The sequence below is a fragment of the Psittacula echo genome (genome assembly GCF_963264785.1).
Source record: "Psittacula echo genome assembly, chromosome: 6".
Classification (NCBI taxonomy): domain Eukaryota; kingdom Metazoa; phylum Chordata; class Aves; order Psittaciformes; family Psittacidae; genus Psittacula; species Psittacula echo.
This window is the reverse complement of record NC_137743.1, coordinates 43,728,092-43,753,504: the sequence shown is the minus strand read 5'-3', so window position 1 is coordinate 43,753,504 and position 25,413 is coordinate 43,728,092. Positions and strand designations below refer to the sequence as shown.

At 39.3% G+C, this 25,413-nt stretch overlaps 1 protein-coding gene across 3 annotated transcripts in view; it reads left to right on the top strand.

Annotated features, from left to right (window-relative positions):
* Positions 1-25,413, top strand: part of PCDH15 (protocadherin related 15) — a gene marked incomplete at both ends in the record, with an annotated part of 382,058 nt that overhangs the window by 246,445 nt on the left and 110,200 nt on the right. For all 3 annotated transcript variants that reach the window (XM_080620329.1, XM_080620327.1, XM_080620328.1), the window contains one exon: positions 16,368-16,484. In XM_080620329.1, the coding sequence (XP_080476455.1) occupies positions 16,368-16,484 (117 nt within the window). The remainder of the gene's footprint in view (positions 1-16,367; positions 16,485-25,413) is intronic.

The window sequence follows — 25,413 nt, the reverse complement described above, 5'->3', positions numbered from 1 at the left end:
ATAGCTAAATGGGTAACTCCTGGTGAGCATGTTCACTGTTTCATTAGTCTCATTTATAATTTTTGGTTGACCAATTAAGATGTCTGCAAAGGGAACCAAAGGAGTTCTAAAGCTCACAATTTCTGCCAGACCATCTGCCGAATTACAGGTTCTGTTCAGGGACAGGGTGCTCCTTCATGGGAATGTACATGTTTCTGCAGTGGCTCTGGAGGAGTTGTTATCTCCAGTTCAGCCTGGTTTTTGCTCGTGCTGGGGGACCAGGAAATGAATGTGTCTTTTTCATCCTAGTAGTAAATGTTCTTTCACTTTATTTGGAAGATGGTATTAGAGTAATTATTTTAATACAGTGTATGTGACCCCGAATAGAAAATAAACCAATTGAAGGTACACTGTAGGCCCTAACATAACAGCTGCTCAGACTTCATTCTTTTTAATCACACAAAATTGAGCTAGAGAAACCTGGAAGCAAGCGTTAAGGCAATAGTGGGTCCAAGCAGGGAATTCTTGTAACCCATTAGGGATTCAGTCCCTATAATCCTCAGAGCATTATTTGTATTATTACAGACATCTCAAAGTACTTTTGGGCTTATGCTGCTCTGTTAACATTTGCCATTTTTCACAGTCCAGCTCTTAACCAAAAGCATTGTAATTTTTACTGTGTAATAGGATTCCGTTAACCAGCTATGGACAACATCTGATGGTGTCATGTATCATTTATGTGATATAAAACTGAATGAGCAGCAGTGCAGTGTACCCATAATCACACTGATATTTGTGGCTAGGAGGAGAGTGAATACGCACAGTGATTTTCTTTAGACTCTCACTTTCAGCCTTTGGCATGACAAGTAACAAATAGTTTGTATTAACCTTTCCTGAACTTGATCAGAAGCCAGATTACATAGCAGAATGCTCACTGTAGAAAAGAATAACTTAATCTGTTACCTGCTTGTCAGTATTGAAATACATTATTGGCCTCTGCTGCAGCCACATGGCTCTTTACATTGTATGGGTGTTTTATGAACTCTCTTGTCAAAGAAAGCAAAAGGTAAATTAATGAATTGTTTCATCCTTTCTAGTATTACTAAGGAGGAATGGTATAAGTGGCATTTTATTTCTTCTTGCTAGAAAGATGCAAACCACCTCAAGCAGACTGATATTTTTTTTTTCTCCCAGCTTTCAGATTCCTTTTGCTGTTTTCATAATTTTTCACCTTAACCTGAAAGTAGTAATTTGTCATCTTGTCTTGGCATGGCATGGGAGATCGCACAAGTGTTCATCCAGAATAATTGATGATTGTAATCTGATCTGTAGAAGAGAAAACAAAACTTTTTTATCTGTTGGGTTTTTTTTTTTTTTTTAATACATATATATATATAATTATGCAGGTTAGACATAGCAAACTTTATCAATCTTGACAATGTAGTTTAAGGGATAAAAACATTAGCAACTCCAAGAACTATTTGTATGCTATTTTTCAGTGGTTTGTCACTGTCGAGGCATAGTTTCTCTCACCATGAGAATGGCAGAGATTTGCATTCAATCTGTGTTTGAGAGGGCTGAAATGTTTGCTAAGAATGCCTGTAGTGCATATTGCAGTATATGCACTGGGAAATACAAATGTTTCCCGGTATTGGAAGAAGGAAAATCATTGCTGTGCAGATTATGCACTTATTATTATGATTTAGCATTTGGAAACAATTACTGTGGTAATAGAGCTTCTTAACAGAAACAGGACTAACCTTTTTCCAGTTTGTATGCTGTTAAATGAGTAATGTGTTCCTAAATGCATATGATAAGAAGTTCTGTATCATGGGGCCTGCCCGTAAGGTATTTGCATATTTTATGCTGTGTCCAATTATTATCATTATTACCAGTATTATTTTGCATTACTTTGTCTGTTTCTTGATTTTTATAATTGCTTTTTCTCTTTGTTCTGGGATTCGTTTTCTTTCTAATTTTTCATGAGAGTGTGTAGTGTAATGAAGCCATAATCTCTGGCTGATGGTTCAAAGCAATAAGAATAAATAAAAATGGATTTATATGTTTCTAGCAGTGCCATGTTACAAATGCCAAGCAAGGATTTCATATAATTCCTACTGTGCCTTAATCCCACTGGACTGTTATAAACATTACACAATGAATTTCCAGATTTAGGAAAACTGACTATAGCCATGAACATCAATAAACATACTGCTATCATCAGAGAGTACACAAACTGCAACTGTCAAACTAGATTTTCAAGAGAAATATGCCACTGAGAACTCTTCATATGCGTTAGATCATGCTTTACATACATTGATAGGTACTTATTGTTGAGATGAATTTGAAATGTGTGACAGCTAAATATTTGTCATGGTTGCTCTGGATGATCCTTCATCAGCATGATAATTCTTGCAGTCCTGCATATTCAAGTTGGAAGACAGTGGCTTTTTCTTGGTTGTCATTATGCTGTAGCAGTGCAAGGCTCCAACCTGCTCACAGAAGGAAGCTCACTTTGTTTCTCTGACAACATAAAGCTTGAATCAGAACAAGGAGAAATATAACTTGTTTATTTTTCTAGGGTGAGAGGGTTAGAAGAAGCTGCATGTTTGTGGATGAATCACCCTTTTAAACCAAACAGTCAGAGCCAACAGCAAAGCACAGAAATCAAGATGTGTTGGAGAAAGTATGCAAGGACACAGCCTTTGAAACAACTGGAATAAAATTTTACAGCAGGACCCTCTCCTCTCACAAAGTACATTTACTGTACTGCCACAGAGTGCTGAGGAGTGAGTGGCTTTAGACTGTGAAACACTTAAATTATCACTAGGAAAGAATGGGAGAAGAGTGATCCACAGGTTGTCATTAGGGAGAAGGGGGTACATTTTGATTCAAATCCTGCTCTACCAGATGTTAAAATCTATGTGTAGCTGCCACTACTTTCTCTTCCTGTAGGTATTTACTAGAAATTCAGTCAAGTCTTGTTTCTAATGAGCAGCTGAGCAGGAATACATCATTGCTTTATTATGGCAGGATTTCATGTTAAGGTGAGACTTAATTACAATAATAATGAAGATTTCCTGGCAGAAATTATACAGGTAATGAAGGATGCATGGAAGATAACCCATTAGTGAATCGGTTAAGGTTGAAAAACATCATCAGTTTCTAATATTTCTAAAATAAAATTTATGGGTTTTCATTAAACTTATATCCATGAAGTTAATCCTTCCTTTGTAATATGCAATGAAAAATATTTCCCATTTAAAGAGTAACAGGGCAGTCCAGAACAGCAGTTGCACATAATTTACACGAAGATTTGAAAAACTAGCTGTATTGCCTCCAAAATGTAACTGCTTATTTATCTATTTTCTAGTGTCATTATTGATGTAAAAGCCATAGTGTTGGACTATGGTGCCAGTAAGCAGATCTATTTTTGTTTTTTTTTCAATATCAACTTATCTGTTCAGTCATCTGCTAGCCATTTATTGCCTCATGTATTCCACTATGAATGTTATCCCTTAATTTCCATTATGAGCTACTTTAGGGCTTACTGAGCACTAAACATGAAAAAGAAGCAATTATACCATGTTAACAAGCCTCTGGTTTGTGTAGCTTCAGACAAAGAACCGTGTGTAAAGAAGCACTGCACCCAATTACAGACAAAATTCAAAGTGCTACTTCATACAGTTTGTCATAGGATTTTGTAAGCATCATCACAAAGATTTTGAACTTGCTGCTCAAAGTTACTCAGCATTGCTTGATTCTCTTACCTCAGTCCTAAATTAGTCACTGTGGTTGATACATAAACTAAAGGATATTTCAAATACTTGGGGTAAAGCTAGGAGTAGTTTTCAGGTCGTGGCTTACTTCAGTGGAATTAATGTAAATGTAAAATTGAGACAATTTTCTAGTAAAGGGATTACAGTTGAATAACATTTTGGCTTTCTTTCAGAAAAATTAACTGACTTGTAAGAGAATGGTTTTCTGAAGTCACAGCTCAAATTTTTGGTTGCTTCTATGCTGAGTCTGTAGCCCCAAATCCAGAGACTTTGTTTTAGAAGAGCATTAAAAAAGCTTTAAAACTTATTTTTAGAGTATCATGTAATTTAAGATCACTATGACATGAAAGCATATGAAATTTGCATTTTAATATTTAGTATTAAATTAGTACATTTGTACTGTTCTGAATAAGGTTGATTAGCATCATATTGAAAGGCTTTGGCACTTACTAAGTTTAATAATAGGAATGTAATCAAATGAAGATTTACAGAAATTGAGAAATTGCAGAAAGAATTGAGGGCATTAGATGGCTATTACCAGTTAGAATGGATCAGAGGAATGGATGGTAAGACAGTACAGCACTTACAGATTCTGTAGCTGAAATGTAATGATGGTAGCAAAGATGTCTTGCTGTGCTAACATCAATGAGTGCCATGCTGGAGAGGTTTCTGCCAAGCAATAACCTGCACTTGGCATTTCCTTTAAAGCTAAGCAGAGGTTTATGAACCCATTGCAAAGCATAATTGCATCAGAATGAAAGCACTTGCTCATTTGGGCCCAAAAACCATTTTGGTGAAAGGCAAGGTCAGGCCTTGTGGCAGAGGTCAAAGATTCTTTGGTTCCTTGGGTATTTGTTAAAAAGGGTTCACTTCCCAATTCCCTATTTTTTTCATGAACTTGTTGTAAACAGATGAAGAAATTGGAAATTACTGTGAGAGATTAATGAGAGCGAGGCTGCTCCACAGAGAGGGATGAGCCAGGGGCTTAATGTGACTCAGTGTGGGTAGTTCATTCCTCAACTGGGTACAGTCCTTGTACAAATGAGCCTCTACCAATAGCCCCAGACATGGTGATGGCATAAACCCCATCTGGGGTCTGTCCAGGGAATCCAGCCAGGAGTAAAAGGGGATGGGATCAGAAGCAGAATTGAAGACTGGTATCCAACAGAATAACTGGAGCAGGACTCAGGGCCCCAGCTGTGCTGAAATGGGGTCCTGGGCCCAAGGGCAGGGGTGTTGGGGGGGCCTAGGTGAGGTTAGTCCAGGCTATAGATGCCCTTAGGGTCTGTGATATCTTCTGACTTTTTTTTGGCTTTTTTTTTTTTTAATCTGCTGATTTAACAATAAAATATCTTGGATTTTTTTTTTTTTTTTTTTTTTTTTAATAAGGTATTGAGTGACATCTTTCTATGGTTAAAGGATACAGAAGAGGAATAATGATTTTCAAATACAGTGATACTAAAACACCCCTTTCCTTTATATAGAAGAGAGTTTCATGGATATGCAAAGGAATGTTAAATGTGCTCTTGGAAGTCCCCAAACATCAGGGGATTAATAACACTTGGAGGCAGCTCAGATGGGAAGCCACCAGCTCTGGTAATGTGCACATAGACTTAAGTGGCAGATGTTTGAAACAAAATGACAGCAGAAAATTACAGATACATATCTGTAGCTGTATAAAAAGATTGGGAAGGTTTGAAAATTTCAGTGTGTGACATATGCTATGCTTTGAAGTAAACCTTCTTTCTTTCTTCCTTTGTGGGATTATGTTATGTACATTTAATACTATTGCAAGGAGGGATCACTTTAAAAATGCAATTTTTTCCCCCTATTTATTGAGCTTGTCATAAAAGCCAGCAGACTGCAAAAGAAGCTTTAAATGCATAATATGCATTTATTAGCTCAGACACTATTCAGTCATGCTGGTTTTTTATTTCTAATTAGGTATAGTTGACTGGAAACCTTGGCATCAGCAGATGTAATCCTGAAGTGGTAAGAAAAACACATGGATATACTTCAAACTCTATATAAATATTTGCAAACAAAGACAATGTAACATTAATTTTTAACAAAAATGAGTGATTTCTTTCAACAGGTCAGAAATAGGAGAGTAAAACATTTCCTTAGACCTTTAGAATCTTTATGATAAGATGCTTTCTGCTTAACTGTTGAGGATAGAGGCAAGAACAAAGGGAAGCCTTGTGCAAAATTGCATTTGTAATGCAGGCTCCCCAGGTAGGCACCTCTGCACATATACTGTTTACAATGGTACAAATCATCCATGCAGTGTTGCTTCTCTTAGTAGTCTAGATAAATCAACAGAATATGTGATTTTGGTGTTCTTTGACAGGAACTTTTCTTTCTGAAACTGTTCAGCAGATTAATAATTAGGTTTTTCTGTCATGGATTTACAGCTATTTTAATAAATAATCAGTATTGCTTATAGTTGGGTCACAATCTACCAAAAAACAAAAAGGGGGGGGGGGAATTTTAAAATCAGACTGATTTATCAGCTGCAAAAAACACCCCAAAACCTCAATGATTAGATGTAAAAAAGTATAACCCCATTTTTGTAAGAAGGAAGTTGTGAGAGGGTAAAATGCCTTTATTTTTGTGGATGCTGGGGGAAGAGAGTCTTCACTCCCATTTGGTAGAGCTGCCCTCTAGTGCACTGAAGGCTAAAGACAGCAATTTTTGCAGTGCAGTGGCAGGGCTGCCTTTGTAGTATAAAAGGCATTTGCACAAATTATTGTGCCTGAAATAGATACAGATATGTATACATAAGTATATGTATATACATGTAAATATATATTAAATATATTGGAGTATCATCTGGAGTTGCTTCTGTTTGTGTGGAGATAGCTGATGAAAAAATAACTTGTGGTTTTATGCTTTATTTTTCTTTTACAAAACAAGATTTCTACCAAAACACATTTAAAAATAAATATAATTATTTAAAAAGTCTTTAGGTTAGCGGTAATGCTAAAATCAGGCAAGTCTGCCACTGGTAGTAATGTTGCATGTTATTAATTGAAACATGGTCACAGTTACGAGCTGCAGCTGTGGTTCACTGGGATGAGAAGGAGCCATACCCTTAGCTCATCACAACTGCCTTGCTCTCAGCAACCAGCAGGAAGGAGCTGTAATCTCAGTGTATCCAGCTCCTTCCTTCAGGTAGGATTTTCCTAATATCTTGGAACTACCATAGCAGCTCTTGGTGCAGGTGACCTTCCCAGTCTTTGCTGTTCAGGTTATGTTTTTGAAGTGTGGGATTTTATTTTCATATGCACGTCTTGATCCTTTGGGAAGTGGATCTGCAGGATCCACTGCAAAGTCACAGAGGAACACTGGCTCCAGTTTGTGGCAAAGACTGTAGTAAATCCTAATGACTTGAGGATGCAGGAGCTGGCAAAGTGCTCCTCTGCTTGCTGCCTGTGTGTACACATATCTGTGTTGTCTGTGCTGCGCTGCACATACAGGACTCACAGCACTGAATGCACTTCAGTGGAAGTTAAGAGGCAGTGATGATGCAAAGAAAAAAGGCAGATATTTGAATCCAAGTTGTGTGTTTCCCAAGTTAGTGAATGAGGAGGAAGAAGGGATTATTTCACCCAGACGTTAAATGCTTATATTCTCAATTTATTGGAGTACAAGCATTAAAGGTCTCTTGGTGTCCCCATAAATCAAAAATACATAAATGTCTCTGAACTCCATTTAAGTTTACAAGTTAATTTTATGCTGGTAACACTGGACTGCAGGTATTTGTCTCCTGCTCTAGTTGTGTATTTCCCTCTCATGTTGGCAGTCACCACCTGTCTTGAAGCACCTAGTTTAGCATTAGTGCATTACAGATAGTGAGTGTCTTAATGATTTTTAAATTACATATTGATTCCTCTTTAATGCCTTTCCTCCCCCATGCTTTGTTTCTCCTCATTGACATTCCTAGATGACTTAGTTCACCAATAGTTTTGTTCAGCATTTTCATAATCTTTGCAGACAGGTCAATATTTGTTTCCTGCAAACCTTTTGCTAAACAGCAGCTTTTAAAATCCTGTGAATGAGATGTGCCTTGGTCAGAGGGAAAAGAAGTTGGTCAGGAACTGCGATCATTCAAATGTTAAGGGTGAGGTCTGAGTTAACAAACAAGAAATTGCTTAATATGTCTTAATTTGCTTTTGAAAGTACTAATATGGATTCTCAAGAACAATAGTATTTGAGCATCAGTACCATATTGTGCTTTCTTCATGCTTGATTCTTGATCTTTGTGCAAGGGAAAGCTGTAAGGATGTGTCCTGTTCTGCTTTTATGTGCTGCCCAGTATGAGCAATGTGAAACAAAATGGAACAAAAAGGTGTAGATAAAGATCATCTATGACAGAGAGAAAGCTTTGGGGTTTTTATGCTTTGACTTTCACTTTGTTATGTAAACAATGATGTATGAAAATATAATAAATCTGCAGCTAGATAAGCAGTGACAAAGACTGTTTTGTATTTATAAATATATGGCTACTATTACCTTACTGTCAAAATACACAGCCCAAGTACTTTAAAGTGATATATATAGATAATTCATTACCTATATTTTCCATTCGCATATTTTTTGTGTGTGTCTGATAGTTAATAGCAGCCTGGATTTATGTGACTGAAGCAATGAGCTATGAACAGTTGTAACATGCTGCATTCTGGCCACAAGACCATGCGTTAAGATTATGCCCCAGATTTAAAAGGTGATTACATTACTTCTTACTACCACTCTGTGGAAGTTTACTACCCTATTCCTAACCTGTGGTTAGGGATTGCACTCATATGATGCATCCATTTCTATGCAAAGTCAGGTTTAGTGGTGTTTCAAGCAGAATCCATCAGATATATAGAGTAATCTTCAACTGTTTAGCTGTGCAAAAACAGATCTATGTCTTTGGTCTCCAGCAATAACATAAGCTCAGTACTTTCTCTAAATGTTACGTTCTTGCCCAAAGTCCCCCTGTGATAAAAATCTGAAAACAGTATCTCTGCATCTGTCAGGGAATGCTGAACACTACTCACTGTTAAGTCCACTTCAATTAAAAGAATTGCACTGGGGACCTTGGCTACAGAGGCACAAGTTTTGGGCATAGGATGGAGGGATCATGCCTGTGATCTCTTGAGCTATTCACAGAAAATAATGTGCTTCTTTCTGTGCTCTAACAGAATCATCTCGAGACTGTGTTCTGTCCTTGATGGTCATGATTTTTTCTAGAAAATCAGTAGTTTCTTTTTGTGACTTTTTTGGTACCTTCAAGTGCCCATAATATGTAAAGAGAAATTACACCAGTTGAAGGAGATGATAATATATTAATTTCTACAAAACGTGTCTAACAAAATCTCTACTTTCTTTATTGGAAATTGTCCAGAAGAGTCATTTCTTCCTCCCATCTCTGAACCAAGACTTTGACTAGAAAAAGAAAGCATTACCAAAAAAAAAAAACAAACTCAAAAAAACCCCCAAAAAACCCCACCCCAATTTCCATGCCAACTGCATGCTTTGCATGTTAAACCATCCTCTTTCTGCTTCTAGCAGTTATTGACGATAGACATTTGTGATGAGTACATGAGAGTTGATCACCTGTCCTTAATGACAGCCTTGCTCTCTCCGAAGTGCACTTACTGCAGCTGTACAATGAGAAGATCTGTGGTGATTCTTATGGAGAACTTTAGTTTTGTTAAAAGTGGAAACACTTAAGCTTGAGCTCTGCTATAAAAAAATGAGTGTCTGGTTTAGGATTCAGGAAGAGATGAGCCTGGAAGAAAAGCACATGGAGCTGTTCTGTCTAGTTATGACTGAAACAATTGGCGGCTATCCATTCGGCTCAGCTAAGACTTATGAGGCACAATCATACATATAGCTTGTCTTAGAGGAAAGGTAAGTTAGGGAAGCAGAGGGGTTTCTGTGGCCTACTTTATGCTTTGCTTTGTATTCTTGTGTATTTTGTACTGATCCATATATCTTGAAAAGTAGGTGTGTTAGGTAGGATGTCTTAGTCATTTCCTATAGCCAAGGATATAGTTTATCATCTTTAAACAGGATTATGCTTTCCAATACCTAAGTCATGGATTTTCAAGTGCTAAGAGCACTTAAAGATATTCAAAAGATAACAAAAGCATCATATGGTGGCTCTCCCTGCTCCTCAGTGAGCAAATAGCAGAGAATTCTTTTGCTGGTACACTGAAGAAAAAAGACCACAAGTGGCTCTGGATTTCCAGGTGCACAGGAAGAGATGGATTCAAAATAAACTAATAAATACATGTAAAAGCCTGGGTTGTTTCAGAAGCTTCACTTGCATTATTGAAGTGATTCTTAGCATCCGGATCATGGGAAGCAAAAACTGGGAAGTCAAAAAAAAAAAAAAAAGGGGTCATTACCCCAGGTGGAGACTTCATATGAAAGGACAAGTGTCTTCTCTGTGTGTATGCACTTTTAAAAGGTTGTGTATTCCAGTGGAAACCTTTCAAGGTCTATGAACCAAAGCAGTTTCAAACACATTGATTTACACAGTTGTAAGACCTATGCCTGTAGTGTTGTGTCATGTTTCTCCTATCATACTGGAGGTGATTTTTGATGTTCCATTGCTAACTACATAGGATTTCTGTAGTCATAACTCCTGGGTGTCTGCTTCAAATAATGTAGTTTCCAATATTTTCTTTGAGGTAGAATGGCTATGAATGGAATCTTACAATGTGAGATTGTGGTATGATGTTGGTTTCTCTGCCAGAGCGACATATTGCTCTGGAGTGCAGTTTCTATGAGCAAAGTGGAAAAAAGGATAGCTTCGTTTACAAGCATGACGCCACTTTGAAGAGTGATGAGAAACATGGTTATTTATGTAAAATAGTCCTGGGTATTAAATTCTCAGCTGAAGTAAATTACTTTACTGCAAACAGGTCAAGAAAATGAGATTATAAAATCCAATGTGTGTGATTCCATGCAGAAATGCTAATCTGTTAGAATTTGAATGTTTTTCCAAAATGTTTTCATCTGAATTCTCTCCTAGTTTGAATTGCCTAGTAGTCAGTTTTAATTTGATGATCCAATTGTGTCTTTGAAAATCTGAAAACGAGAGAAAAAGCATTTCCAGTGCCTTGAAGACTTGAATAGCAGACATTTCAGCAGAACACAATGCATTAATTACTCAGGCATTCGCTGAACATTCATGGACATGTTACAGCCATTCTTCTTCATATATAGATGTTTATTATACTGCTGTTTTCTCTAATGAGGTATGGATGAATGTTTTAAATGATTGTGTAATATAGTGTGCTAGCCAGTATTGGCATATTGCATTTGCAGCATGAAGAGCTGTGATAACAGGTAGAGATATTGTTGTATGAACTTTGAGTAACTGGGAGGGAAGGAAAGGTGTTACCTAAGAGGTCATTGACACCTGCATTCCCCCAGAGCTCAAAAACAAATTCTGCTTTGAGGAGGAAAAAGTATGCTCTTCATCTGTGAATCAATAAATTCAATCTTGTGTGCTTGTCCTGGGTTCAGCAGCAGCAGTCATTTTTTCTCCTTCTTAGTACTTAGAATCATAGAATAGTTAGGGTTGGAAAGGACCTTAAGATCATCTAGTTTCAACCCCCTGCCATGGGCAGGGACACCCCACACTAAACCATGTCACCCAAGGCCTCATCCAACCTGGCCTTGAACACTGCCAAGGATGGAGCATTCACAGCCTTCCTGGGCAACCCATTCCAGTGCCTCACAACCCTCTCAGTAAAGAATTTCTTCCTTATATCCAATCTAAACTTCCCCTGTTTAAGTTTGAACCCGTTACCCCTTGTCCTGTCACTACAGTCCCTGATGAAGAGTCCATCCCCAGCATCCTTGTAGGCCCCCTTCAGACACTGGAAGGCTGCTATGAGGTCTCCACGCAGCCTTCTCTTCTCCGGGCTGAACAGCCCCAACTTTCTCAGCCTGTCTTCATACGGGAGGTGCTCCAGTCCCCTGATCATCCTCGTGGCCCTCCTCTGGACTTGTTCCAACAGTTCCATGTCCTTTTTATGTTGAGGACACCAGAACTGCACACAATACTCCAAGTGAGGTCTCACGAGAGCAGAGTAGAGGGGCAGGATCACCTCCTTTGACCTGCTGGTCATGCTCCTTTTGATGCAGCCCAGGATACGGTTGGCTTTCTGGGCTGTGAGCGCACACTGAAGCCGGCTCATGTTCATTTTTTCATCGACCAACACCCCCAAGTCCTTCTCTGCAGGGCTGCTCTGAATCTCTTCTCTGCCCAACCTGTAGCTGTGCCTGGGATTGCTCCAACCCAGGTGTAGGACTTTGCACTTGTCATGGTTAAACTTCATAAGGTTGGCATCAGCCCACCTCACAAGCGTGTCGAGGTCCTTCTGGATGGCATCCCTTCCCTCCAGTGTATCAACCGAACCACACAGCTTGGTGTCATCGGCAAACTTGCTGAGGGCGCACTCAATTCCACTGTCCATGTCACCGACAAAGATGTTGAACAAGACCGGTCCCAACACCGATCCCTGAGGGACACCACTCGTTACTGGTCTCCAGCCAGACATTGAGCCATTGACCACAACTCTGCGTGCGGCCATCCAGCCAGTTCTTTATCCACTGAGTGGTCCACCCATCAAATTGATGTCTCTCCAATTGAGAGACAAGGATGTCGTGTGGGACAGTGTCAAAGGCTTTGCACAAGTCCAGGTAGATGACGTCAACTGCTCTGCCCCTGTCCCTCAGTTCTATAGCCCCATCATAGAAGGCCACCAAATTGGTCAGGCAGGATTTCTCCTTAGTGAAGCCATGCTGGTTGTCCCCAACCACCTCCTTGTTTTTCATGTGCCTTAGCATGCCTTCCAGGAGAATCTGCTCCAAGAGTTTGCCAGGCACAGAGGTGAGACTGACTGGTCTGTAATTCCCTGGGTCATCCATTTTCCCCTTCTTGAAAATGGGGGTTATATTTCCCTTTTTCCAGTTGTGGGGAACTTCACCTGACTGCCATGATTTTTGAAATATGATGGCCAGTGGCGTAGCAACTTCATTCGCCAGCTCCTTCAGGACCCGCGGATGGATGTTGCCAGGTCCCATGGACTTGTGTACGTTTAGGTTTTTAAGATGATCTCGAACCAGGCCCTCTCCTACAGTGGGCCTAGGGTCTTCATTCTCACAGTCCCTGTGTCTGCCTTCCAAGAGTTGGGTGGTGTGGTCAGAGACTTTGCCAGTGAAGACATTAAGAACCTCAGCCTTCTCCAAATCCAGGGTAGCCAGTTCTCCCGATAGTTTCCGGAGGGGGCCTACGTTGTTCCTAGTCTGTCTTTTATTTGCATTGTACCTATAGAATCCCTTCCTGTTATCCTTCACATCCCTAGCCAAGTTCAATTCTAGCTGGGCCTTAGCCTTCCTCACCTGGTCCCCAGCTTCCTGGACAACATCCCTGTATTCTTCCCAGGCTGCCTGTCCCTGCTTCCACCTTCTATAAGCCTCTTTTTTCCACTGAATTTTCCTGAGCAGCTCCTTATCCATCCAAGGAGGTCTCCTGGCCCTCCTGCTGCACTTCCTTCTAGTTGGGATGCAACACTCCTGAGCTTGGAGCAGGTGATCCTTGAATAACAACCAAGAGTCTTGGGCCCCCGTGCCCTCTAGGGCTGTATCCCATGGAACCTTACTAAGCAGGTTCCTGAAGAGGCCAAAGTCTGCTCTCTTGAAGTCCAGGGCAGTGAGCTGGCTGCACGCTCTTCTCACTGTCCTGAGGATCTCAAATTCGACCATCTCGTGGTCACTGCATCCAAGGCTGCCCTGGAGTGACACATTTCCAACCAGCCCTTCCCTGTTGGTGAGCACGATGTCAAGCATGGCACCTCTCCTTGTTGGCTCCTCTATTACTTGCAGAAGGAAGTTGTCTTCCACACAATCGAGGAACCTCCTGGATTGCTTGTGCCGGGCCGTACCTTCACTCCAACAGATGTCAGGGTGGTTGAAGTCTCCCATGAGAACAAGGGCCTGTGAGCGTGAGGCTGTTCCTATCTGCCTATAGAGTGCTTCATCCACAGATTCCTCTTGATCAGGTGGTCTGTAACAGATCCCCACAGTAATGTCCCCCATCGCTGTTCTCCCTTTAACCCTGACCCACCAACTCTCTGTTGACTGCTCACCCGTCCCCAGACAGAGTTCCATACTCTCCAGCCTATCCCTAACATAAATAGCAACTCCCCCTCCCCGCCTGCCAGGCCTGTCTTTTCTAAAGAGCCTGTAACCATCCATTCCAACACTCCAGTCGTAGGAGCCATCCCACCATGTTTCTGTGATGCCTACTATATCATACTCCCGTAGTCGTGCACACATCTCGTAATTCCTCTTGTTTGTTCCCCATGCTATGGGTGTTTGTATAGAGGCATCTGAGCCGAGCTCCAAATGAAGCCGGCTCATTGGCTTGAGTGGCTGGAATATCTCTGCATCACTCCGAGATTTTATTGTAGGTGCTGGCAACTGACTGGGTGTGTTGGGATGAAACAATGCCCCCCTCCCCCAACACATCTAGTTTAAAGCAACCTTGACCAGCCTGGCAAGCCTCCTACCAAAACCGCTCTTCCTCTTCTTTGTCAGATCAGCTCCACCAGCCCCCAGTAGACCTGGCCTACTAACTTGGGTCCCGTATTCAAAACACCCAAACCCCTGACTATGGCACCATCCTTTTAACCATTTATTAACTTGCCCAATCCTCCTAGCTTTTTTAAGGTCTCCCCCTGCATCCTGGAGAATTGATGAAAAGACAATCTGAGCTCCAGTGCCCCTAACCACCTCTCCCAGGGCTCTGTAGTCCTTCTTTATGTTCTCGAGGCTACTTCTGTCAACATCGCTAGCACCCACATGGATCACCAGAAGTGGGTAATAGTCCGTGGGACTCACTAGAGCAGACAGCCTCTCTGTAACATCCCTGATCCATGCCCCAGGTAGGCAACACACCTCCCTCGAGACCGGGTCAGGCCAACAGATGAGTGCCTCTGTCCCTTTCAAAGTAGAGTCCCTTACCACTATGACTCATCTCTTTTTCCTGGCAGCACCAGTAGTGATCTTCTTTGCCGGTGCACCAGCCGGTTGTTTAGTAGCTGGTAGCTACTTAGTAGCTGCTTAGTAGTTAGTAGCTGGTGCAGCGCTGTGTTTTTGACTTTCAGCCTGGGAACAGCGCTGATAACACTGATGTTTTTAGTTACTGCTCAAATGTTAGTCTGACCAAGGACTTTGTGAGTCTCATGCTCTGCCAGAAAGGAGGGGAAGCCAGGAGGAAGCAGAGACAGGACACCTGACCCAAACTAGCCAGAGGTATTCCATACCACAGCACGTCATGCCTAGGAGGTAACTGAGGGTTACCCGGAAGGGCTAGTGCACTGCTCAGTCAGGCTGGGTATCGACGGGTGGTATTGTATTCTCTTCCCTTGTTATTTCTCTTATCATTATTATTATTGGTGGTAGCAGTAGTGATTTGTGTTATACCTTAGTTACTGGACTGTTCTTATCTCAACCCGTGGGAGTTACATTCTTTCGATTCTCCTCCCCATCCCTCCAGGAGTGGGGAGGGGGCGAGGAGGAAGAAAGGGGGGAGTGAGCGAGAAGGCTGCATGGCTGACTAACGGCCTGGGCTTAAGCTACAACAGTGCTGAAGGCATCTGATGCTGCTTATTTGTTCAGGAAAAAAAAAAAAAAAAAAGGAGAAATAGATTTTATTAGTAGAATAAAGGCTGTGATTTACAGAGGTACGTTTAATTTTTTGAAAGGAACATACAGATAAATTTCTGGAGCTCTCTGTGAGAGAATTTTGACAAAAAAAAAAATTGGTTTCTAACAATTTAAGACAGTCATAATGATTACCTTTATAATAACCCATGAAGCTGTTTGATTTCTAAATGCTCATGGCCCCTGATGCATGAAGCAACATGTCACAGTCATGCGTCTGACTGCAGAGCTCGTAGAGTTCCACACAGCCTGGTGTTTGGGTAAGGGTGTGTCTTTCACAAGGTACCCATGAAGGTATATTACTTATATATCTATGCACGCATGTCTAGATGTGAAAGTATACATATGTGCATACACACACTACTACAGCAGTGAAATTAGGCCTTTGAAGCTTCTTTTTTGATAACATACCCATCAGTCTGAATAACACCGTATTAGGCTCTCATGAGGTGTTGATACTAATATGACATTGTATTTTCCCTTCATTTGTTGCATATTAGAGGTAACAAACACTGTCAAAAAACAGCAGCTCATTCATTTTAGAAAATTAGCAAAGCCATGTTGTGGTCCACTGCTTCAGAAGCAGGTGTCATGGAAATTTCTGCTTTGTTTACTTGTGAGACTGTGTGTTTTTCTGCAAAATCTCCTTCTGTTATCTGTCTCACATGAATATTTTTATTGAAACTTTGGCACCTTCTCCTGGTGTGCTAGTTTTTTGCAGTGGTAAAGGAGCAGAGATCCAAGAGAGACTGTGAATGGCAAATAGGCTTTCTAATGAGTACGAAGGGATTGATAGAGTTTGAAGAAATTATTGTGAATGCATCTATAATGTTGTTTAAATTTCAGAACTAAACTCTTAATTATGTTTTGCAGGATATGAATGATTACTCTCCAGTATTTAGCAAAAAACTCTACAGGGGAATGGTTGCTCCTGATGCAGTCAAGGGCACTGTTATCACTACCGTTTCAGCTGAGGATCAAGATCCTCCAGTAAGTAAAAAGGTTCTATTAATACTCTGCACCCAAGAGGAAAAAATCTTTAACCCTTATAAGTGACCTAACTTTTTCAACAACAAAGATGATTACTATGAGTTTTACAGAATGGTAACGCATACATTTGTTTATATCAGCCTGTACTTTGTCATTCTGGACAGAAGCTGCATTTACAATGGTTGTTCCTGAATCTGGCAAATCAGCGATACAGCTCCTTTGTTAGGAAAATTTTTGGAAAGTTCTTTATCCAACTTTACAGTGTAGATAAATAAGAGGAATAGGTGGGAAGGGAGGCCATGCCTGTCTTTGGTACAGTTCTGCAGCTTAAAGAGGAAACAAACCACAACTTTGTAAGATTATTTCTTTGTTGATTTCACAGTCATTGTGAATTTCCAGTCTGAGACAACACAGGGTCATGTGGAATTGTACAGCTCACCAGTCAGCCATATTGAATGTGCAGTATTTGAACTGAGTGCACTTGTTTTGGTGATAAAGTTTTTTTCTGCCACTGTCTTTTATCACTGTTCCCTGGTGAAGCACTTGATTGACAGAACTGGGCACATATTTCTGACTTGTTAGCTCTTCTGAAGGGTAATATCAATTTTTATAATCAGAGGTTGGTGAACATTGGTGACCAGATGATACACTGAGGACAGTAAAAGCAAAAGATGTTCTGCCAGTCAGGTTTAATTTTTAATTGTTGGCATATTAATGTGAATAATCCTCAGGGAGAAGAGTTCAGAGAGAATGTGCCATGCACATTAAAAGCCTGTGGCATTTTTTGACACAAATAAAATGTAGCTTAGCTAAATATGCTACATAGTAATTTATTTACCACCCAAGAACAGAAATGCTAAAGTAGTGTTTATGTAAGGACAGTCCTACTATGCCCTTGTAAAAGGTCCTAATAGACAAAGGTGAGTAATTCCCTGCAGATGATATATACTAGTGGGGTATTTCTAAACTTGGAGGTATTTAAGGTAATTTACAGCAGCTGAAGATCTGGACTATTGTTTGTTTTATGTGTATGAAAGTAGTATCATCAAGCAGATAATGAACAGCAGTAGTTATCAATTAATAGTGGAACAGAGTATTTAAGGAATGTGGCAGCAGAGGATATAGACATTATCTGAGTAGTAAACAAAACAAATGGACAGAGGTGTGCCTTAGTGGCTAGTCTTGGACAATTTTAAGAGGTGTATTAAGAGACATTGGTGCCTGAGTTTGAGTCCTCTTCTTGCAGCATGGAACCCAAGGTGTGGGTTAAGCTCCTTCCACAGGGCATAGGCACATTAGAATAGGTTCACAACCAGCCCAACATGTTAATCACAAACCTGCTTAATTAAAAGCAGAGTAGTCAGCTTTAGAGATGTCTTGCTTTAGAGATGCTTTAAAAAAATGCATAGCCTGTTCTCTTTCTGGCAGGTACCTATGGTGCCCTTCAGAGACACAACTGAGAATACTTCTAGCATGCAGCAGGAGAAAGATGAGGCAGTGACAGTGCTTACTCTTCTCCCTTTTCATCTTTTTATATTACTCTTGCTAAAAAAAAAAAAAAAAAAAAAGCCTTCCATGGGACACTAGAGGCCTAGACTGCCTTCCCTCCACTGACTGAAGGATTCAAACTTTTAACTCTATTTCTGTACACAATAATTTTAACAACCGGGAAAAAGGCTGGCCAGAGTTCATGAGAAACTTGAGGTATATCTGCAGGTGTGTAGAAGTCTTCCAAGCAAGGAAATTGCTATAAAGGTAAAAAGGCAGCACCTGTGAAGATCAGGGACATGCAAGGTTAACCAGACTTGTACCCACATCGCCTGGTCCTTTTCTGGACTTAGACTGTTCTGCCTAGGCAAGGGGGCATACCTCTAGCAACATTGTAGAAGTCTAAAATGTAGGACTCCCTGCTATCACCTTTCAGAAGGCTTTGTAAGTGTTTGTCTTTGTGGCCTGTTTACACTCTTATTGCCACTGCCTTTTTGCTCTGTGGGAGTCTAGTGCTTTTTATTTCCTTCACTGTTCCTTGGGGCACACCAGGCCTAGGTTTCCACCATTGTCTTAGTCACTTTAAAACAGTGATTTGCAGGGGAAAGTAGGTTTGACTTCTTATATCTGGTTTTGTTATTTTTTGGTTGTTTTTTGTTTGTTTGGTTGGTTTTTGTTTTGTGATGGAAAACAATTTTAAAATTTATTTAAGACTATTTAATTTTACTCTGTGAATAACTTTTACTGTTGCATTTCATGAATATCTTATTCTTCCATAAGTTAGGTGCAGTAGCCTAGGGATTACAGAATGAAAATAGAGATCAAAGTGGGCAAAGTCTCTGTGTCGCATTAGAAGCTTACAAGGTTCATATTTACATTATATACTGCAGACAGGTATTAGGTCATTTTACTAGCATTTCTTCCTGAATAAAGCACTTGTGCTGCTGGAGTACTACCACCAAATAAGTAAACCTTACCTGGATGTAAATGGGTCTCAATTGCATTCAGCATTTCAGAGAGTTGCTTTCTTGATTTCCAGCTGCTTAGCTACAGAAAATCCTCTGTTGCTCTCCCTAGGAATGACTTAGGAAGCAGGGAGGTTCAAGAGCTCCCATCCTCTGCAGTTAGCAGCAAATAATTCAAAAGGAAACCCTCTGTTGTTATCACAAGTGGAGTCACTTCAGGTTGATCTGTCAGTAAAGAGTGGGGAAAACTGGTTGTGCACCTTGTCCTGGTTTTAGCAGTAGCAGTCATTTTTCTCCTTCTTAGTAGCTGGTGCAGCGCTGTGTTTTTGACTTTCAGCCTGGGAACAGCGCTGATAAAGCCGATGTTTTCAGTTGCTGCTCAGAATGTTTAGTCTGACCAAGGACTTTGTGAGTCTCATGCTCTGCCAGAAAGGAGGGGAAGCCAGGAGGAAGCAGGGAGAGGACACCTGACCCAAACTAACCAAAGAGGTATTCCATACCACAGCACGTCATGTCCAGGAGCTAACTGGGAGTTACCCGGAAGGGCACGCTCTGCTCGGTTGGGCTGGGTATTGACGAGTGGTATCGTATTCTCTTCCTTTGTTATTTCTCTTATCATTATTATTATTGGTGGTAGCAGCAGTGATTTGTGTTATACCTTAGTTACTGGACTGTTCTTATCTCAACCCGTGGGAATTACATTCTTTCGATTCTCCTCCCCATCCCTCAGGGGGGGAGGGGAGTAGAAACTGCGTGGCTGACTTGCTGACTGGCTTAAACCACGACACATGTGTATTGAAAGTGTATGATTTTTTGATTGCCAAAGTAGAAATCTAAAATATTAAGTTCACTAGTCACAGTCCTATGGACTTATCTCTGCCCCTTACACCAGTACATATTTGCTTCTAGCAGGTTTATCATACCAAACTTGAGAAAAGGATGCTATGGGTCAGTGAAATGGGGAAAGAAGATTAATTTCTATTCTGTGGAAATTCTGACATAAATGGGTTAGTGAGGATAGAAAAAAAATATTCATTGGGTCTAGAGAATCACTTTTTAACTGTTTTTGTGTAGCTTTCATTTAATAGTATCTGTTTACTTACTACAAGATATTTTGTTCTTGATAAAGTATTTGCCCACAAGCTCCATTTTATAATCCATGCATGTAATGTGTCAAAATCTTAAAATAATAAAATATCACTGAGATACTGGAGGAAACAAAATAGTTCAGAAACTGATTAACATATGGTTATAACAGTTATTAGTCCTGTGTAATAAGCATTTTGTAATGCAAAGTTATTTCACTTTTTCATTTAAAAAACCCAAGCCCTTCTGAACTCTCTTCTTTTCTAACATTTCTGTTACTGTCACTTGAACAGATAAACGTAGAAACTTGACTTGGATAAGCTTCTGTACTATTTTGTAGAGTGGGCAAAAATGGCCATCTCTAAGTGTTATGAGAATGGCGGAAAAAAAGCCTGACTAAAGTGCTTATGTCCCCCAGATGCCTTTCTTGTGATTTCCTCATGTATTTATATGGCTTTCTTTTATATGGTTTTGAGTGTGTTATTTTTGAAAGAGGTAGGGATCAATTCCATTTCTGTGGAGAAATTGGTGCACCTGCATGAGAGATCAAAATAACAGAATGTGGGATCCTTTTTATTACTGTTATAACAGGCATAAATGCATATGACAGTAATGTTAAAATAAGGTACTTCAAAATAAACTTTTTCATTTCTTTGATTTTTATGCAGACTTAAAAATGAAGTTAGAATTAGGTTCTTAATGAATACAATAGCCATAAAAGTTAGCCAACTGTGGAGGAAAGCTCTTAAAATAGTTTTTGAAAGTTGGTATTTTATTTCAAACTAATGGCTGATAATTTTTAATTTTAAAATAATAATAAAAAAAGAAGAAAATTATCAGGCATAAATGACTTTTTCTTTTTTCTGACTGAGCCAACATGTTAGATGCTCAGAGTTAGATGCTCTGTGCTATTGGCAAATCTCTATTTATTTGGAGCTGGTTTTGACATTAAGTGGTTTCACGAAGTATTTGATATGAATTCACGAGAAATTGCTTTAAAAAACACACAAACTTTTCTCTGCTCACCAAGAGTACCTTCCTCTAAACTTGCCTTAAAGGAAAGAATATTCTTATCAATCATCAATATTTTAGTTGTGTGGTTTGTGTTTTTTAACCTGGTGGATGGAATCTTGTTTGCACAGTACTAATGCATCTGTTTTATCAGGCCATGAAAAGAAATATATATATATTTCTTTATATATACATATATATATAAAGTAACACATATATTTATAAAGATATATATATTATTCGAATGCAACTGGTGATAATAGGACTTGTTTGGCTGCAAAAAAACCCCGATGGATTTCTGATTACCTTTGACAGTTACTAAATTAAATCAAAAATTATCTGTGCTAGATGCAAATGATTCCAAGTATTTTGGTTTTATTTTGGATCTGTGGATTTCCAAGTGATCAAAAAAACCTGTCCTGAAGGCATAACAGATCTCTCATAGTTATTCCTTCAGTCCTTAGTAAAATGTCAACTAAAACATAGAAACCAGTGCTTTTCACTTAAAGGCCAGCAAAGGATTTGAAGGGCTGTCTTGAGCAAATGTCAGTTTAAATCTTTCCTTTTCTTTCTTTTCCAGTTTGAATTAACTTTTTTTTGCAGTGACTGAGAATATAAATTATGTTTCACATGTTGCTTTTATATTTGTTAAAGACACTCTAATTTGAAATACCATTCTGGTCCATGAAAGCTGGTAAATTCTGATTTGCATGTGTTTCATAAAGTAAGGTAAATCAACATATTGTCCTTTGGTTTATCAGAACAATCCACAGAATATTTTTCTACAGTTTTGAAATAGTTATATGGTATCTGATTTTGCAAATTACTTAGTATGTCCTATAGTTGCTCACCCTGTCTTTCCCAGAAGAGTTTACATCTAATTCCAGGGACACTATGTGTAAAGGGTAAGAAAATACTAAACAGAAAGCAACAAAAACAGTCCAAGGGAGCCAGAGGTAATTATGGTAATAGACTAGAGCCATGGTTATATGGCTGCCAAGAAAAAGCTTGAGTACAGCTTCAATTCTTTCTAAGTAACTGGTAAACCTTACTAAAATAAAAATTTTCGACTTTAGAAACATTGCAATTGAAATTGTTGAGACAGTTGAGAACAATTTCTGTCCAGCATTTGAATAATCCCTTTAAGGTGTAAGTACTTACATATTCATAATATTTTGTTGTGTAGAGATCTGAAAGAAGAGAAGGAGAAAAGTTGTACTGTGACTGCCACTGTGCAAATTGAGCTAAAAGGGTGATAACACTGGTTTAGGAGGCTGCACTGAGTGGGAAACAGCAGAGACAGTTGTGTGCCAAAGGTTTTCTTCTCATATAATCCTGAGTTTTCTTACCAGAAGTATTGTCGAGATGGAGCTTAAGGACTTTGTCTTTTTATCTAGTGTTTCTTAGCATCTAGGAGTGGATGAGTTTAAGCTGTTGGACATTAGGGTCAGGTGTCATGTTTGGGGCAACTCTGAAGTCCTGCAGAGTGAAGCTGTGCCTTCCAAAACCCTCTTGGAATTCCTGAGCACCGGGTGTAGAGTCACTCAAACAGGCTTTGTTGTATTTGTGTTGCCAAAGTTGCTCCAGTGAGTCTCAGTTTGGTTTTACTTGCTGTATACAATGTAATCAGATATCTAAGTAATCCCAGGCAGAAATACAATAAAACTGAGACAGTATTTTCCCACTATGAACTCCTTGCTTTCTTTCCTGGAAGCGTTCTACTGACCCTATTTGAGTTTAATTTCCCCATGGACTCTTTTGTGTTGAAGACAGTGATCTGACCAAAAGACAAAGTGAAAAATGGTGCAAGCAGGTATCCTGTGTGAAATACACAAATTTGCAAGGGTTTTGTGTGGTTGAGAAACTAAAGAAATGCTGCGTCTCTGTTGGAGGTGCCTAAGAAATGCTTCTAGAAACTAAGGAAGATGTGATAATGACATATAGATAAATATTTATTTTTAAGTGCTACTTTGCTTTAGCTAACACAAACATATGCAGCTTTGGTTTCTCTCAGATATTTTCAAGTCTTTACAGGGAGAGATATTTGGAGTCTCCAAAGCATGGATGAAGTCAGTATCTGACTCATCTACACTTCTGAATTTTATTAGCACAGTCTTTAATATCCCCAGCCAGCATCTATTGTCATTGATTTTTGGGGCAAAGAGATGATTCTTTGTAGCTGAAGAAATCTGAAGCCTGTATCAGGGTCGGTACAGATGCATAAGTCCCTCAATTTAATGATGTTCAACCACTGAGAAAGTCCTCAGAACTATTTGTTTTTCTCCTCTCAGTGCTCAATTTAAAAACTTTGCTCTCAAAGAGTGGCAAGAGGCCTGGCCAAAATACGAGCTTCTTAAAATGCCTCAGGAATGGCAGGGAAAACTTGTGGAACCAGTGTCTATAAACTCTTCGGGCCATCTGGGTGACTCACCACTTCTGCGCTTTGCAGCTGTATAGAGACTCAGCTGAAATTGCTTTTAAACTGCCCCCCTCTTGCTGCCTTTCCATTCTTTGTCTTCGGTTTTGATTTGGCTTAAACTAAAATAAATCCTAGTCCAGACTGTACATGGCCACAAAAAAAAAGCATGGTATCTTTGTTTCCTACACAAGCTAATGTATACTCTAAGTTAAAATGACAGGGACTATCACTTTGTGAGCAAGAGAAAGAAAAGCAAAAGGACTCTTGTGGCTCTGTGGAATAATCAAACCAAATGCACAGCAGAGCAGTTGTTTACTTCGAAACTTTAGATGTCAAACTTGATCACAGCTGGGAAGGTTCTGGAGAAAGAGCTTTAAGCCAGGTTTATTTTCTGTTATGTACCAAAGTTCACAAAACTGTATTTTAAATGAGACAATTGTGTGTAGAGGGATTTGAATGGTGGTTGCTTTTTTGCTTGTCTAAGGGGCTACCTGTAATTATGTTCAGCAGGTCTGTACAGATGTCTATACAAATACTTCAGTTATTCAAGGACACCTGAGATTATCCTTGGAGTTTTCTTCATTGTGAACAGTTTATGCTTTATTGAAGTGATGTGGTGATGAAAGATGCCAGGTGATTATGACTGCATTTGCAAAGCTCTCCAAATATTTTGAAAAGAAACCAACACGAGCTACTTGATAGATGCTTAGTTTCCTTGCTTTGTTTGTCAGAAGTTGAATATTCTCAGAATTGATGTAACTTGAGGTGTTTGCTTTTCCTGTATATGCCCCTGTAAATGCTGTTTTCGTTCCATGGGTAATTTGCCTGCATATTCTGATTTTATTGATTTAGAATTGTCAATAGAAACAGATGCAGAACACCAATTTTAATGAGCAGCCAGCCTCCAGAGCTCCAGAACATCTGATTTAATGGTTTATCCAATCTTGTAAGGTTTTTGCTCAATGGAGCACTTTCGTCAAATTGAGAGTAATTGTCCTTATTGTTCTACAGGAAGTAGGATGCTAGCACATATTTAGTTAGAGATTTCACAGATATTTAACTGGAAATAAAAGCATTTTCAGGCATTCCAGGGCTTGATCTTTTAAAAACTATTACTGTTTGGTTTCATAGTGTCTGCTGGAGATTTGTATATGAATCATGCTGCAAATTCAGTAAGTTCTTGCAGTATTTTTATCTCATGGTTTAAAAAGTTCATGTTCTTTTTGTCATTTGTTATAGTTAATACTTCAGAATTTCCAGATTTAGAATTCAGAATTCCAGGCCCCATTGTTAAGTTATATACTAAAGAATTAACTCCTTCAAATTTTTTTTAGAGTTTATATAAGTTAATTTAAAGTGAATATACATAAGTGCACCATTCAAAACCCATAGATGGGATAAGACCCACCAAAATCATTTGCTTGCTCTGTAGGCTGTCCCATTTTTAATAGTTCCTTTACACTATGTTAGAACATCTGCAGCCGCTTGTAAATTCTGCTTTTAGCATCACTTTCAAATATTTTTTTTATAGAATTACTTTTACAAAATTTGCCTTAGTGAACTCTTCACAATGCAAATCATTCAGATTTTAATCAAATGCTACAGATGGAGGTAATTTATTAAACTCCTTACCAGTGTCACGTTTTATCTATAAAACCCTCAGAACTTTTCTGGCTTCAGTAAGAAAGTGGCATTGAGAACAAAGAGACTTGGTAAATTAATCTGTATTCATTATGCAGTATTCCACACTAGTACTTAGGGATAAAATCCAGATCTTTTATCAAATGCACATTGGAGCTCTTCACAGGTAGACTGCAAATAAAAGTGAAGGTATTTTTCATGGGCCTGCTCTTTCCTCGGACAACTCGTTTGGGTTTTGTTACCCACTTCGATAGTGGAAGTCACATTTCCAAGCTTCCTTTTGAATTGCTTGCAGAAATATGCATGAAAACATTAAGAA